At 41.4% G+C, this 17,544-nt stretch overlaps 1 protein-coding gene across 3 annotated transcripts in view; it reads right to left on the reverse strand.

Moving 5' to 3' along the window:
* The window catches only part of pax7a (paired box 7a), a 44,665-nt gene that overhangs the window by 13,860 nt on the left and 13,261 nt on the right, over positions 1 to 17,544 (reverse strand). For 2 of the 3 annotated variants that reach the window (XM_040159523.1, XM_040159522.1), the window contains exon 5: positions 7,837 to 8,036. In XM_040159523.1, coding sequence (XP_040015457.1) covers positions 7,837 to 8,036 — 200 coding nt within the window. The remainder of the gene's footprint in view (positions 1 to 7,836; positions 8,037 to 17,544) is intronic. The other variant, XM_040159525.1, reaches the window with a different exon arrangement.

The following is a 17,544-nucleotide window of genomic DNA, read 5'->3' on the forward strand; positions in this document are numbered from 1 at the left end:
ACACAATTTCAACACAAAGCACAGTTCAAATTCTTTGTTTTACTCATTTTTACTCAGCATTTGACTGCAGAAGACCCTCTGCAGAGTCTGCTGGCTTCTGCCACCTGTGATTGATCTAGTGTCAGTGTAAGTGTAAGTGGTGGTGCTGGTGGTAGTTGAGAGTCAGCAGTCCCTGTGGGAGCTGCCACAGAGGCTCAGTGGTCTGTCCCTGTTGTTCTTAAGTGGCTGAAGCTGTGATCTTATATAAACAGGCTGCCCTAAGCCTCCTTCAGAGGGAAGAAGTCATTTAAAGGTCAGCGGTAGGCCACTGGTCTCAACATCACACACCTCAGGTATGTTTGTGAAACCATTAGATGCTTTGAGAGAGGCCATCACTGCTCTGGAGATACACAGAAACATTAACTGGTATGCTACTACTGTGCTATTTTAATGTGGTTGTTTTTAAAGCTTTAAAAGTCAGTTTAAATAAAGTGTTTTAACTTCAGAGTCGAGACAGAGCTCTATGGCTGCAAATAGCAAAATGCTCGCAAAATGAGCAGCACTAAAGCGCAGACACACAATGTCAATTCCCTGAATGAAAGGAGGAAAAATAGGACTCTTTTGAACCGCAAAGATTTACACATTCTAAAAAGGCTTCTGCTTCAACAAAACACGAATATAATCAGGCCCTTTTGAAAAGAGCCAGCAACCTGTTCCATTTACCCAAGACAAGGCCCGGGCTTCACTGTGTGCTAAGGGTTGAAGGACATTGATCTATGCCTCGCACAGGCAATTCATCAGAGTTTAATACACTGTCAGCGCAGTTCATCTACTGTTGTGTTTCGAATGGCCTGGGCTATTGTGAGAACACATGAAAGAGGGGGACAAAAGCCCCTCCATACGCCACGGAGAACAGTGGACACAAAGAGGGGGCGTCCCTTTTAAACAGGTCTTAAATAGGGACACTTTCAAGGGGACTTACACAGCGACATACTCACTGCTTTTCGGGGGCTGCCTCTTTTTTTGTACACACAAACATACATATAAACTCGTATAGGCCTACAAGGGATCTCAGCCCAACAGAGATCTTAATTTGAATGTGGTTCTTTTCCCACACAGTCACCGCCTCAGTAAAGACCCAGTGATTTTTTTTTTTTTTGCTTATAGTTCGGTTTAATCGTGAGCGCTTACTAGAAAGAAAATGGGATACGACAGGCGACGACTGCATCGAGAAAAAAACCTCAATAATGCAACTGCAAAACCAATAGGAAATCTTTACGTCAAGCCCAATCGCCTCTAAAGACCCTGTTTGAATCCCTCAATCAGATATTCCAAAACAAATGTGGTGTGTGGCTCCAGTGAAATTTCTGCTATTGGGATGTAGTGGAGCGTGGTCCAAGGTCTGAACTAAGCTCCTACTGGGCCAGACAAACAGCTGCCTGGCCCAGGGGAGGGGGCATGGGGGGCACACCCCTTCCTTCCACACACTCCCCATCACCCCACCCCACAGTGCCACTTCACCTCCGACCTCATCCACTCACCCCACCCCTCTTTTTTGTGCACTTTCACTTCCTTCCCCCTTTGTCATCCAAGCTTAGGAAGGAGGTGTTCCATCATGGCAGACACAAAACACTTAGACATTGAAGACGCTTTTCTCTACCATAATATTAGACATTTCCTTAGCAAAAATAAATTCCCTAACAAATATGAAGATGCAACAGTATTTCTCATGGTGTTTACCACTGTAAATTTGTATATTCTTGCAAATAAAATCTATCATAAACATTGAGCTTGTTTTATGTTTTCCCCCTTCAAACTACGGAAATTTAAAAAAGTCTTGTTTGAGACCAGGGAGATTACACAAAAAATTGTCACTCATTACCTGTCATTACATCGCTTCTTTCAGCCAGTAATCATGAAACTCCTGCAAAGTTGTTTCCTTTCTGATCTGACTCCGTCTCCTTGAAATTGAGTTTTTATACCACTGAAATTTTTTTGCAAATGACTCTTTGTGAGGAAATGTAATTGCTATGTTCTACTGTATGACAGTTGTTTGGAGGGGTACGAGCACAGGACAGAAACCAACACCATGGTCTTTCCTGAACCCTGAACAAGTGCCTTGCATGGCTAAATGTAACAAAAAATACGTTTAATCATGCTTTAGTTGCCATTAGCAGATATTTTAGGGAAGACAAATGAAATAAGTTGTCGGTAAACATTCGTGACTTGGCAGATATGTTTTCTTATTATGTTGATAAACAAGTGTAATCCATTCAGCATTATGTTTCTTTGAAAACGTATTTGCGGTTAAAATTTCTAGGCAACGAGGTTGCCTGATCACCTTCCCTTCAGCTGCCAGAAAAACTCACATAGAACAAAGTCACTCCTCATAATTTGTCGGAATCGACAGTTTTCTGAACAGGCTTGCTAAAGTGTTAATACACTAAACTTAGCTAAACTACCAAAGAGGCTGCAGCTCTACTGAGTTATTGTGCACAATGCCAAGTGCAGTGTGTGCACTTTAACACCGTATACATAAATGGGACAAAAGAGGAGCACGTGTCACCGACTGAGTGCCTTCTCCAACAATCATCAGGCTCTCAGCACAGACTGGGATAAACATGTGCACAAGTGGTGATGCACATGCGCACAAGTGCCCCTACGCTATCACACACACACACACACACTACATTATGGGCACACTTGTACATAAACACCTGTGCTCTCACACAAATTAACACACAGCCTGAAGCTGCGGATTTGAGGCTGCGCTCTGGAACCTGATCACAAAGTCACCTTGGACCACAGATTCTCCTCTGCTTTCCCCAATCCGGTTTAATTCTCTGCAGCACAGAGAGCTGCAGCGCTCCTCCGTGTATCCATCCCTACCTACAAGTGTGCAGCCGAACTCGGGTGGCTCACTTCTGTCTTGTTTTCACGGACTAAAAGGTTTCCCTGCTTCCAGTGCACTTGGACATGTCTGCACCGCATCTCTGGATCGTGGAGGAGAAAGTTTTGGGAGGGAAGGCGGATAGAGGAGCAGTAACCCGTCTTATAGAAGTCAAGCTTAGCGCTGCTTGTAAACAGCTTGAAGGAAGACACAGTTGGGGGAGGACGAGGGGTGAAGGTTGTTCTACAGCACAATCAGAAGAGGGTTTAGATACAAACCTCAAACCTGCAATCGGATAAAAAAAACCTGCAACCACAACATTCACTACATTTTAGTCTCCAGTTCAAGTGTGGCTGCTTGCGTCGGTTCATTGCCTTTAATCTTCCATTCACACTCAGCCAAAGGAATCGATTCCTGGCGATCTAGACGCATTTTGCATTTTCTTATCGCTGATCAGTGATAATACCACATTGTAAACGCGTGACACTGCACTGCAGTAAAAACCTCTCTGGGATGTTTCTCTTAAATAAGATCACTCATATTTCAAAATTCCCCGTTCAGACAATCCTCCATGAATTATTTTGTCAAAGACAAGTACTGTATACGTGACGCATTTCAGGAGCCAATTTGCAACATTCGGTAGATGAATACCAAGAGCCGAGATAATGACAAAACAAAATGGGCTGCTGACTTCATATCCACAAAAACACAGAGGGGTGATGCAACCATCCTCAACATACAAATCCTCTTCTGTCTCATACCACGCAATACCCCCCCCCCCCCCCCCCCCCAACACACACACACACACACCTCCTCCTCCTCTCTCCTTCCCCTCTTCTTTCCCCTCTCTCTCTCTGATTCCCTCCCTGCTTGCCTTCCAGACTGGCAATATGCTAATTAAAGTAGCTAGGAGTGTGAATTTGAGAGGAGAGTGGGATTAGCTTGATAAGTATCAGGAGTACAGAAGCACTGTACCAAAGTCATTTAAATTCTAATAATAAGAAACTGTTAGAACATTCACACTGATGCATTGCAACAATTTCTCCCCTACAATCTACACAAATCCTATTTATTCCTTTATGAAACATAAACCCATACTGGCGGGAATACAGTTGCCTGTTGGGTTTGGTTGACACCACTCAGCTCCATTGTGATTTTTCTCTCTTGCCACTGGTACTTGACTGATATTATAACAATCAGGAAACTGTGTATTACCCCTTGATACCTCCCCATGGAATTATATTTTCACTAGCTATGTTGGAAACCGTTTTAAAAGCATCAGCATGAGTTTGAATTTGGCTGTACCGGTGTTTCACATAGAGCTATGAGGGCCAATTCACACTCCAAATAAATCTTTTTCCTGTGCTCATTCCATACATCAACACACCGGCACAAGCCACAGATGAAGAGAGAAACTTTTCACCAAACTGATTTTCACGCTTCGTAAAAAGCAATGCTTATACCTTATTAGATTCCACTAACTATAACAGCCACATGCAGAAAGTTTATTGGTAATGAAAGAGGATCTATGTGACAGATTTGGTAAAGTGAGCCGGCGGCGGCATGCTGAGATGATGAGCGTCAGCCGAGACTCAGGAGTCAGTCTCTTAAAAACTTCAGTCTAAATAGAGGAGAATGTAATTTGCCTCATCTGTGAGTGCTGATTTACAGCGGCCTGCAGCCTATTGCCTGCCCCCCCCAGTGCTACCCTCACCTTGTCCGCTCCTCAGAGGGAGCGTACACAAATGCTGCTCTCTTCCCTAATAGCTCACGGAACGTCTTTGATGCCTGCTCCTGTTAAGACTGAGGGGCTATCAGATGGAAAGTGGCAGCGCACACTGCATCAACGGAGCATATACTGGAGGTAGACTTGGCAGTATCCCCTCCCACCGAGACAGCCTGGAACTAATTGCTGAGAGATATGGATCATATCCCACAATTTGTCAGTTGGGGTGATAAAACCATTGCGAGGCTCGTGGTGGTGAAGGAGCTCTGCTGAAAGGGGCAGCGGGGCTGATAAAGATGGATGGTGAAAGGGTCTTAAAATGGCAGGCAAGGGCAGACACGAAGGAGTTAGCCCTGTTTATGAGTTTTTGTTCTGAGTCAGTGCTAAGCCAAACACTCATCACTTCCACAAGATTCCAGCAGTTTAATTTACAACACAGCTTTGGGCTGTGGCAGTTGAGTGCCAGTGCAGCCATGTTTGCACCTCACCAGTTCAGTTTACCACTGGTCCCAACCTGAAAAAAATACCTTCCACTTTATCGCCATGTTTAGTGACAAACGGATAGCAGTGAACCATGACTTTGGACGCGAATTCAAGTTAAAATATGAGTCTGTGAGACCCCTTCATCACCCCCTGCCTATAGTTCCTTTCTCAGCCCCAAACACCGATTAGTCTCTGAACGACATCTGGAAGATGCGTCATTGCAGCTGTGCTGGAGAAGCTTTGCTCTCAGGCCAAAGGGTCTCCTCTCTCCTGCCCTGTGATGGGCCATTTGGGCACCTATGTGAAAGCCCAGCTGGTGGACATTTCAGAATGGTGTGATACAAACAACGCACACCAGAAAATTCATTTTTAAACTCGTTTTTTCCACATTTAGTTTATATTTATTATCTAAATGTCCATTAAAAAGGTTCAACGCTGAAATGTTTGTGTGATACTCCAGTAGTTTAAGAACAATAACTCCTTAGAGATGCATTTGGGGAAATGCTTTGACAAAACTATCAGACTCATAAAAAGTTATAGCTACAGACCCATATATTCTTGCAAACACGCTCACCAAACTGCATCGCAACTTTGGGCAATTTTTTTTTTTTTTTTGCTACCACAGCCCTATTTCTATGTAACCTTCTCAGAAAATTAAGTTTCAGTTGACCTTTTGAGACTTTCAAAGCATTTAAGAATTAGATTATGAGGAAAACACCATTAACAAATTATAGCCATGACTCAAATTCAGTAGGTTTTCACATGACATCATTTAAGTCTATTATCTAACAGCAAAGAGACAGCAGTCACTCCATTTTATTTCTTCTCTTGCTTTCATGTTTTAATATTAGCATTGTTTATAGATAGTAAAATACACTGGTGCTAATACAGGCATAGATTATTCTTTCACATTTGAGGTGTTCCTGTCCTCTGTGATGTCTAAGAATTGCACTACAATGATGCACTTGTACACGCCATCTACTATAAAAAATTTGGTTTGCGCAAGTGTGTGGCTAAATTTAACCATATTACAACTGTTGAAACACAGTCTACAAAATGCAAAATTGAATATACTTCTAAATTAATATTATCAGAATGAGTTAGAGTAGATTTTCCATAAAAATTATTGATGTAGCTTTCAGTTCTCCCTCCTCTTGTCCATATTTCCCTCTTGTGCACACACACACACACACACACACACACACACACACACACACACACACACACACACACACACACACACACACACAAAACTAATATATTGTCCTATAACATGAGATAAATTTCTCTTCCCTTGAGTGAGGCATTAAACATTCAGGCACAGGACATCCTTGCGTGTTGGGGGGTTTCAAGATGGACAAAGACATGTGTGGAATCAGTTACCCCAACTGCATGTTTGTAGTGTGATGAACAGTTAGCATGCGGTGAGGAGTTTGGAGGGGGGGTTCAGAGGGAGTGTGAATGACTGTAAGAGGAGAGCTGTGCCCCGGACCTTTTTTTTTTTTTTTTTTTTTACTAGTGGCTGATTGATTAATGTTGTTGTCGGGGCATAGGTTCCCTAGAGAGGATGAGGAACCCTGTGTGATATGTGGAGGGTTTTACAAGCAGCGGCGAGCTTGAAAGTGATGCGATGAGATCCTGGCCAAAGGCCGAAATGAGAAATCCATCAGGAATGCATTCCCTTTCTCTCCTCTCCTCTTTTTTTTTCTCAGTCTTTGGAAGAACAGCTGTTGCTATAACTCTACTGTACATATCTTCCTTCAATCTTACATACGACCGCAGGGCACCCAGGGTGTCGGACAGATTCCAGGGTCTGAGGTGTGAAGATGGGGACTATAACTCTCAAAACACTTGAACATAAAGGCTAACGCTAAGCAGCTAACTCCCTTATGTGCACCGTGCAATATGGAAAAAGGGTAATATCTTCCTGACAGATGAATACATCATTGAAGTAGGGAAAAGTAGAGCAATACTATTATTTTCGGGAGGAAACCCTTTAGTAAGTGAGTGTGAATTCAGTAAGGTGTTATACTTTTTAGGGGGGTGCTTAGGGGAAATTACAGTTTTCTGCTGTTCGTGTAGCGCAGAACCCTGTGAGGTCTGCACAAGGAGTAATAGAGCGTAAGCCTCTACAACAGGCTGCATTCTACAGTAGAAGCCAGATATTTGTCTCAGTCATTCATAGGACTAAGCTTCTACGGCACAGTGATGTTGAGTCTTTAAAGTTAGCAAAGCTGTATCTAGGCATGTAGATAGTTTTGTCTACGTTCTGCGGTATACAACTCTGAGATTCCTGCCTCCACCCCAATACACTGGAGGTGAATGTAATTTTGATTGTGGTGTTTGCAGCCTTGAGGAAAAGAAAATTGTATTGGCAACCTGTCGTTCTAGATCGCTGTCCCAGTTACTCTGGATAATCCACAGATCTCACTGTGAACGGTTTTGATTTTCTTTCTACCAAAGAAATAGTTCCAATAAAAACAGTTGACAGAACACTTTGGGAGTTATCCAGAATATGGGCTCATTTTTCTCTGGAAAAACATGTTGTTGTTCAATTTTTTAAATGTCAAATCCTCCCATTGTCCTTAAGATTTCTTGGGCATAGATTGTCTAAAAACATGGACAAAGTAAGCAAAAACTGTCTGCATGGCAAAGTGCTGCTAGAGGTAGGTGAGAGGATGTGTTAGTGTGCAGGCCTGCTGCAGAACAATGTGTGTGCTCGTCCATCTGTGTACTAGCACCGCACTGTATGTCTGACCTGTACTCTCGCCTCTGTGAGTTTTGTCCTCTGAGCCAGCTCCTCTCTGGTGTAGATGTCTGGGTAATGTGTCCTTTCAAAAGCCTTCTCCAGCTCTTCCAGCTGCTCAGCAGTGAAGGTGGTGCGACTGCGCCTCTGCTTCCTCTTCAGGGGCAGGTCAGGCTCCGAATCTACATCTGAACCTTCATCTGTGCGGTTACCTGAGGTGAGAAGAAAGGGACAGAGGGCCATCTGTGTGTGATCATGGAATAAAAAACAAGTTAAGGAGTCTTTTGTGTGAATTAACTGAGGGGTGTTGGTATAAATAGCATCAAATGTGAGCTGAAACTGATCACAAACTAGCTCTGAAACCATTATCTGCATTTTGAAACCTCTTTTGTTGCTCAAGAGAGAGGAACTGGCAACATAGAACATTCAAATGACAGCTACTCCTCTCTCAATATGCAACTGGGAGAATATTATCTTAATCTGTGGATATTTATTTAATATAGAGGAGGCCCTGATACACAATCCTGCCTCTGAAAGGGGCCCCAGAGGCTGTGAAGGCAGAGGGCTGAGGGGGAGTGGGGGTGTCTGTGGGTAGAGGGGTTAATCTGCACAGGCCACCTTGCTGCTCCTCACCCTGCTTTTCTCTCTCATTGGCCCAGGGCACACTGCTCATACACAGCGCAGCCAAAGTGTATAAAATACAACACAATGCCACACCAAAACCATTTTGTCCCGTGTGTTTCCATCTGCTGTCATTAAATGAATTAGAACATATTTTACATTACTTTTTAGGCATTCAACTAAGCTGAATTTTTGCTCGAGGAATATAGATACAACACAAAGCTGTACAATCCAGGCCGACAGGGAAATTTTTGACAGCAAATACGCATTACCATTGCACATTACCGTCATAACTGAATTTAGAAAATTGCATCATTTTCACCTCCTCTGCATGTCTATTCAAACTACATGGCCCTTTTCATTTCATGTCATAAAATTCACATTTTCATAATTTCCTCATTGAGACATTGACAAGGCGGTGTGATGTGCCAGTGTTGCTCCAGGCCTAGTTGGATTGCATCATGCACAGTCCAGAAAGTGTGGGAGAGGGAAAATAAAGGGAGATATTGAAGAAGAGGGTATATGAGGAGATTTCTGCTTCTGACAGCGGCCCTTTGCTGCTCAGCTCAAATGAAAACCATAATGCTCACCTGAATCTCTCGCCTGAGCGAGTTCCTGCCATCTAATTCATTGTTTTTACTGCTCGGATGTCTGTTTAAAGCTCACTCCAGTCAAATCTTTCAACATAAGTGGACAAAAGAATACTCAAACCTAGCCTCCAAATAACAACTGTGAGAACAAAAGAGCAACAGAGCTGGCGGAGTCTCAAGACCAGCTCCAGAGTTTAATTAAACAAGGAATTATGGGATTATATGGAGACTATCATTACAGGCCACTCCATGAGTCTTCTACGAACATTTTTTGTCCCCCTGAGCTCATGCTCAATGATTCTCTGTGGATTACACGTGGCCGCAGGACATGAGGCCGCATTCATTAAATCAATTCTTCAGTCTTATCCTTTTTAATAAAGATTGATTCTTGAAGCACAGACTCACTCCGCTGCAGAACACCCTTGAACATACAAAGTTGAATATGTACATACACCACATATCCCTTTGTTGGTTTTCATGAGGATGCGTATATCCATTTGCCGGGTAACTTGCCATGACGACACTTGAGACCAGCCGATCAGTGTACAGATCACTTTCCAAAGTCACCTCTGTCTCCTATGGGGAGAAGTGGGGGCCAGAGTGGACTCATACTCAAGGGGCTCTGAGAAAGACCCAAAGTCTTCTCCTCCTCAAATTATTTTCTTTTCCTCCCCTTTGTTTGAGGTGCTTTCACAGACTTTATTTTGCAAGTAAACCGATGTGGCAATCTGTGTCACATTTAGCATGCTATCAGGCTAATGACTGATAAACCTCAACAGACAATAAGCTTGTGCTGCTGCTCTCAATTAAGCCCTACAGAGCCAACACATCTGCTCTTGTACATGAACCAGAAGCACAAGGTCAACAGCCCTGCCTGTAATGAGTAAGGGGAAAATGGAAAATGGCACACGCTGCATGGGGCTAACCGGGATTGGGGTTGGATGTAAAATTCATCTATATGCAGACTGCATTTGGTGAGTAGAAGACAGAAAACATCTAAAAACACGTGGCTGCTGTCCATGTTGACGGGAGACAGAACCTGGCACTGATTTCTGCTTAATATATAGTAGTGCTACAATAGAGGACCAGTCGCTCCTTAGACAGCGGATGATTTAGGAACTGCTCTGAATACATGTCAGTATGCACAAGCAGCAAAACAACCACTTTTCAGTCTGTTTTCTGGACAGAAACACTTAAGACTTTAAATTTCATGTGTCTTTTTTTTCCCCTCTCACTCATGTGCCAATATTAACAACCAGAGACAAAATAAGCAAATGTGCAAGCGAAATCCCTGCAGGGCTGACGAGGTCAGTTCCTCAATGGTCTGTTCGGCACAAAACGGCACACTCTGATTAGGCCTTTGTATAATATGACTGCTGTAATTTCCATTCAAAGGTTCATGGGATATTGATAAACCACTCATGCCTTGTCTCATTAGTTATTGTCCAATTAGAATCTAATTATGTGCCATCCAGTGGGCATGATTATTGCCATGTACTCTCCTCCAGGGGCCCTCTGAGCTTTTGCCCTGATATTGATTTAAAATTGTGCCCATTTGGATAGGAATTAATCAGGTTTACACATCGCTTTGTCTAGGTAAGTGCTTCATTAAAATTGAAGATAACCCTGGGTATGTTTAGATAAAACCTACCTTCACCGAAATTGTAATGTATGTTATGACTTACGCATGAGATGGCTTCAAAAAAAAAAAAAAAAAAAAAAAAAAAGGTGATCACCTTTAAGAGGGCTGATTCTATATCTGCCAACAAAGAACACAGTTTTGTCCCAAATGCACACTACATACTAACTGCATACCGCACAAACTATAGTTTACAGATTTGCAGTTAACATACAAGAAATCAACATACTTAACTGTTTTATACCAACAGTGAATGATACTTATGCAGTCAGATCTCAATCAAACTACAACTGTGCAATTCACCCTCCAATTAAACTTGACAAAGAGACAGCAAAATGTTTTTTAAAAAAAAACAAAAAAACGTTTATTTCTGAGATATTTCCGGATCATCGTCATTCACCGTTAGTTTTAAATGTTTTCCAGCTGTGATAAGCTTTCCTTTTCCTCCCTCATTTCCAGCAGCACACTGAAAAATCAAGGGTTTTCAGTCTGGTTTAAGTGGACTTTATTTTGTCACTTTTCCAGTTTGAACACACTACATACTCAGAGACTGCTTAGGATTTGGATGCAATATGGTTTTGGATATTATATATTTTATATATATATATTATATTATATATATTTTGGATAAAATGAAGTCACGTTTTGATTGGGGCGTGCTGGAGATCTTAACTCTTATTACAGAAACCATTGTTGCGGTAGGTAAGCACTTACAATTAATATGTTTGCAGTGATTAACACTGAAAAACAAACAAATGAATGGAGGGGGGGGGCCTCCGTACTAAAAATGAACGCCACAGATGTGGAGAACCACATTACGTCTTTTGACTCCGGTGTGACTTTGCCTTAGTGATGCTCTAATCCTGACCAGACCTTTTAGATAAAACAACAAAGTTCCTACTCTTGAAGGACTTGAGCTGCCAGTTAATAGTTTTAAGGTTACCATGAGGTTTAAAGCCTGCTCTCTCCTCTGATGCTCCATTGCTGACCTCGCAGACAGACTCCTTAGACTACAGGCAGATGGGATCCTCATCATCACCCTGTTTCCTCAAACCCCTCCTCATATCGACCCCTCCCCTCCGACTCCTCCAGCACTCCTCCTCTTCTCCCTCAACCCCTCGGACTCCTCCAGTCCTCCACCTTTACCCCCGGGACGCTGAGGTAATGCTGATTAAACCGACAGCTGTCCATTCAATGCAATTAACCAAGTGATCTTTAAGGTTACAGGTTTATGATGCATAACAACAGCAATAAACTTCATGTCTACCAGGTTGTTGAAAACACTACATCAGGACATCCAATACTGTGAGGTAGTTTTGAATAAAAAACAACCAAGTCCCTAAAGTAAGCGATCATAAGATGGTACTGTCACCAGCATAAAGAAAAATCTGTTGTGTTCTCTGAAAAACGTCATTTGTGCTTTATTCCTTTTCATGTCTATATCTTTATATGTCTCATAACAACAACGAAAAAAATGATCATAAAGGACTTTATCGGCTCTATTCTGAAAATATAAAACCAATTGCTGTAAAAAAAAAAAAAAAGAAGTAAAAAGGGATTATTATCTTTTTGCATTTGAAACTCTAATTTAAAAACAAACAACTTAAAATCCTGCTTTTGCAGCAGTGTAGGTGTAAGGTGTTTTATCTGTCATCTCTAGCTCACCTGTGAGCAGCATTGGCTTAAAGTAAAGTAGTACTCATCCTACTCAGACTGTCTCTGATATCATAACCCATGGCCTCAATATCTGCCATACCTTTGCAAACTATCCAAGACAGGGGGACAAAAACAGACAGGGCTTTGGCAGTGCAGCATTAGCTCATAATGGCTCATTTTGAAAAGCATATTAGTTCCAGCATAATTACAATCAGGCCTCACGCTCTATGTTTTGCAGGCATTCACAGGACCAGCCTCTGAGCACCGAGTCACACCAGTTGACTGTGACTGACAGAAGATTTAGTTAAAAATGGTGTTTTTTCCTCCCTCTTTTTTTTCCCACAGGACAAAAATAACACCGCATCTTTTCTCCCTATTTATGTTGACTTGTTTATTTTGTGCCTACCTTTTGTCGTACTTGATACTGCAATTATACTTTTTGTCAGTCAGAGGGGGTGAATATCAAAAGACCTAATTATGCAAACAGGCCTGTGATAAGAGGCATCTGCCTGAGATGGGATCTGCTATCTCTGACATGCATCTGTCTCTGTGCTGTCTTTGCTGCTCCAGGCCTGCATATAAACAGCCCTGCCTGTCCCCAGGACTGCATGCAATTCAACCACCAACACTGGAGTGGAGGGATGTTTTGGGGGCGGGGGGGATCGTGCAGCAACATCAAATACCTAACAACTTCCCAATTTGCATTTCTCTGAGAATGGTGCAGCATCTCTGCTTAATGCACTTGCCTGTTCATCCCAAAGGGGTTGCCAAGTTAAAGGAGACATGTGATTCATGGCATTTACTGAAGGATGTGTCTGAGATAGGAACCTTATGTGAATACAAGATAGACGACAGCGATAACCAGAATGGTTTAAAGACAAATTCTCTATGAATAATCTTTTCCTGTAGTTATCTCCCTGCTAGCGAAAAACAAAACTCTCAAGTGAGCATAGCCTCAGCATGGTTGGGATTTATTTCTATTAGATATATGCAGACCAACATACCAAACAATTTGTAAAAATTGTGCATATGCAGCAAAATCAAGTTAACTGTTTACTTGGTTTGGTTACATGCCAAAATGCGTAACCAATTTATTCTGGTTGTCAGTGACCTTCTCTGGGCAATAATTTGACATTTAGCTGAAATTGAATCTGGATGAGATATGTAACTATACATATGGATATTAAAAATCCACCTATCTAAAATAAAATCACTCTCAGCTCACCTTTATGGACAGATGTTATAGGATTCAGCTTTGTCTCATGCCTATCATGTCATTACCAGTTTATAGCAGGTGGTTGAGGGCCAAGGGCACCCGTCGAGACAAGACAAATGGAAGTGACCAAGAGCACTAAAATCTGTGCACAACCTGTACAGCCATTACACCTTTTAAAAACTTTTCAGCGTAAGAAGTGGCTGTTGAAAACTTCAAATAGACTCAACAACTACTTGATGTAAATTCTAGAAAAGGACGCTTTGCTTTTGCTACCGAACACACAACCTCTCGCTGCCAGTGTCAGAGTTTTAGACTCTTTTACATCAACATTCCTCAGGAAAATTCCAATACTTTTCTTCCCCTTGTCTCTCGGACAGAATCACAGTCTTTAGAAAAGGAATAGGGGGCTTGAAAAAGAGGAAAAAAATACAAGGGAGGAAGAAAGATGGGAGGCTCTATAATCTTTGGCTCTCACAACAAACAATTAGCCCCCTTTTCTCTGTTTGAGGTAGGGAGAAAGTGGGAGGGGGGGGTGCAAGAGAAAGCAGAGAGGACAGAGAGGGAGAGGCAGCGAGAGCGATGCTCTTTTATGGCTCTTGTCATATGGATGAAGGCGCGGCGCGTCCATGAGAGCGCACGCTCACCTTCAACAACAGGGCGTCCACTGGGCCTCCCGGCCTTTTCAGCCTGGAGAGACGAGCTCCTCAGGGGGCCATTAGAGCATGAATAGGGGCCTGACAGCCCTGTGCAGCTCCGCAGGGCATCCATAAACGCTGACATATTGACTCCCCATGCCTCTGCACTGCCTGAGTGTGAAAGCGTGAAGGGCTTGAAGGGTGGGCTTCTTTTTCTTTAATATACTACTGACTAAAACTAGTAATTTAGTGACAATATGATTTGTTGCTTTTGGCTCTAACGTATACTCTTTTTCTACATGAGGCAAAAACTGTTGTTCACCAGAGTACTGTTTGAAGTTTTTTTTTATTTTCTAAATATAAATTATTGCTGTGATGTAGATATAAGGAAAAATGCACTTCAAACGTAGCAAAAATGTTTGTTTCCACCCTTTGGATAATGAAAATACTACATTTATGAGCATATAATGTATGAATCTACTTTCTAAATTATCCTTTCCTCTTCCAGTGTGGCAGTTTTTAGAACAAAGCCAGATTACAGAGGATCTTACAGAGCCACATGGACTCATAAAGACTTCAGAGGATACAAAATGTGAACCTTATTAGGAAGACTGTTGCCACCTCTCACTTCCCAAATAAGACTGAGCTTTACACCAGGTTTCTTGTTCTTCTTCTGCAGAGCAGAATGTCACTTCCTGAGCTTGAGTCTTTGCTAACTGAGGTCACAGCGAAAGTAATGAAATTAACAGAGAGCACAAGAAAGTAAAAAGAAGCCCATGGGGGTCTCTGCCAAATGGCACTGGAGCCAGAGCCCTGGTCCCCCAGCAAAAAGCTCTAAAAACCTACGCAGGAAATCAAACAGTAATGTCTCAGGGCTATGAGCCGAGGTCTCCTGAAGGAACAAATCATTTTCTCAACAAAGCCAAAGAGAGATTACTGGGTACAGTATAGAAATGCACAGTGGACATTTTTATGTGCCCAAGGGAAGTTTCCTAATTTTCTGGACAAGGCTGGGCAGCAAATATTTTTGAAAAGTTTGAGTGATAAAGAGGACACAAGGAAGGAAAGAGGAGTTGTGAAGAATAATCAAAACCTAAGTAAAAACTCAGCATTCATGTGAACAAAGCTAAAAAAAACCAAACAAAAAAAAACTATGGAAAGGTTTAATTAATAGGCAGTAAAAGTAGTGTTTTATATCTTTGAATCTTACTTTATTCCTGAAAGTGATTTGTCTCTGTAATGTGAAAAAATAAAAAAACCAAAACAATATTGTTTGAAACCCCTGAAAAATGGCTCTATGATCTCCATGTAAAAAATATAATTTAAATCATTTGTGAAATCATTTAATATATTATCAAAATACTATTATACTGCACTGTATTTTTGGCCACTGATATTTAGTGGATTGTAAGTAAACAAACCGCTACCAAAGAGTCCTTTTATATGAAAAATTAAATGAATATTTCCTGTAAAGGGCTTTTTTTCTGGGTACAGTGAAGCATAACAGTGCTTGGCATTAATTTCTGCGATCCCTCCATATTGAGGGGTTGTAATGTGGCACAGTAGCAAAGCTTTTTATACTGAGACTACATATTCCCCAAGGAGAGAATGACTGACGATGCAGAAATAAGCCCATTAGTTGAAAATAGGGGACAACATTTGAAGTTGTTATTTTGTCGGCTAGGACAGGAGCTCCACCCCACTGTTTGGACAACCGCTTTCACATTTAAACTTGGTGGGAAAAAACACATTTCTGATTTGCAACACTTAGGGAACATGTTTATTGTCTTTGTGGTTATGAAAAAAAAAAACATGCACAATTAAAACAAATGAATATTTCAGTGGTGAAGCAAATCAAGAGCATAAAATGTGAAATGTTCTGGTGTTAAGTAGCATAGGCTAATGGCGATTTTTAAACTAGCAGACCATGGTCAGTGTCTCTTATTCATCACTGAGGGAGAGCATGGGCGCACTGTGCTAAACGTAATTACTGTTGCACATTATGTGGACTATTCCTGTATTGTAATAAAATTAGCCAGAAATGCTTTTTGTCTTTTCTAATGCAGCTCCATGGTAACCAGTGGATGGTCATAATGCAACACACTGTCCCGATCTGTGCCAGCTGTCAGAGTTTGACAACCCTAGCTAGCAAGGCGAATTGGAGGAAACTACATTTCTTTCAATAAATTATGTGGCTCTGACCTGCTCATCCATTGCACAATTTAACATGGACATAATAAAGCTTGAGATGTCCTGATGTACTCTATACTCATTTTGTGATCCTTCAGCTTTACTGTTTGGCAGAATAACAATGGCTTAATCACCAAGACAAAGATCTATTTCTCCCAAAAGCCCTGCTCATTATTACACTGTCCATCTTAACATTTTCCTGAGATTACCTCAGACAGGCAGGGAAATCCATTGGGCTATACAGTATATTCTATATTCCTCAAACTACAGAGAAAAATCTTTAACAATAAGAAAATGTGAATGCTGTGCAGACAGCATTTAACTAGAACAGATATTTGTAACGGCACGACTTCTGGGTTTGTATTGTAAGTCGACCACTTTTACTGATTAAATGATAGTCAATCAGCATTGTAATTAATATTCCTAAAATACATGAAGAAAATACCACAAAACCTATTAAAATGCGAGCCTATATTATGGGGTATTTGTTTGATACCTGCGAAAGCAATCCGTGAAAAAACTGACTTTCACGGGGTTTAAAAGCATAATGTCAAATTTAACGTAGAAAAAAAAGAGCAGCGTTCAGTCAATTTGACCAATTAATACAAGATAGCTTGGCCAAATTTTGTTTGGCTTAAATCACAGAGGCAACTACACGTAAAGGCTTTTCTCCTGACTGACATGTCCTGCATAAATATACTGCAGAATTACTGGTGGACCGTTGACAGATTTTAAGGGCTTTGTCATTATTTGACATTATCTGTGAGCAAGCAACAACATTTACGTTGTTTGGTGGATAACTTATTAGACGAAATGACTACAATTTATGAAATTACATGGTTAATTTAATACTGCTTACAGCTGAAATCACACTGTAAACTGTCTGTCCCCTTTTAGCAATTCACCTACTCGAGACAAAACGTAAACCTATACAGTCTTCATGAGGACAGCAGTAGGAGAAATAAATCATCTGATCAGTCCGTGTTTGGGGCTTATTTTCTATGTCGTGTGATGCCCTAATGAAATGAATGTTCAGAATCATTTTATTGCTTGTTGACATTGTTATTGGTGCTTTCTGACAATGTGCACCATTGTTTGTAAAGGTTGTGGGGTCAGTTAATTATGGTTGTTTATTGCAGCAAAATGATGGCAGCTTTTCTAATGACGTATGCA

Source organism: Xiphias gladius, chromosome 21, assembly GCF_016859285.1.
Source record: "Xiphias gladius isolate SHS-SW01 ecotype Sanya breed wild chromosome 21, ASM1685928v1, whole genome shotgun sequence".
Taxonomy (NCBI): domain Eukaryota; kingdom Metazoa; phylum Chordata; class Actinopteri; order Istiophoriformes; family Xiphiidae; genus Xiphias; species Xiphias gladius.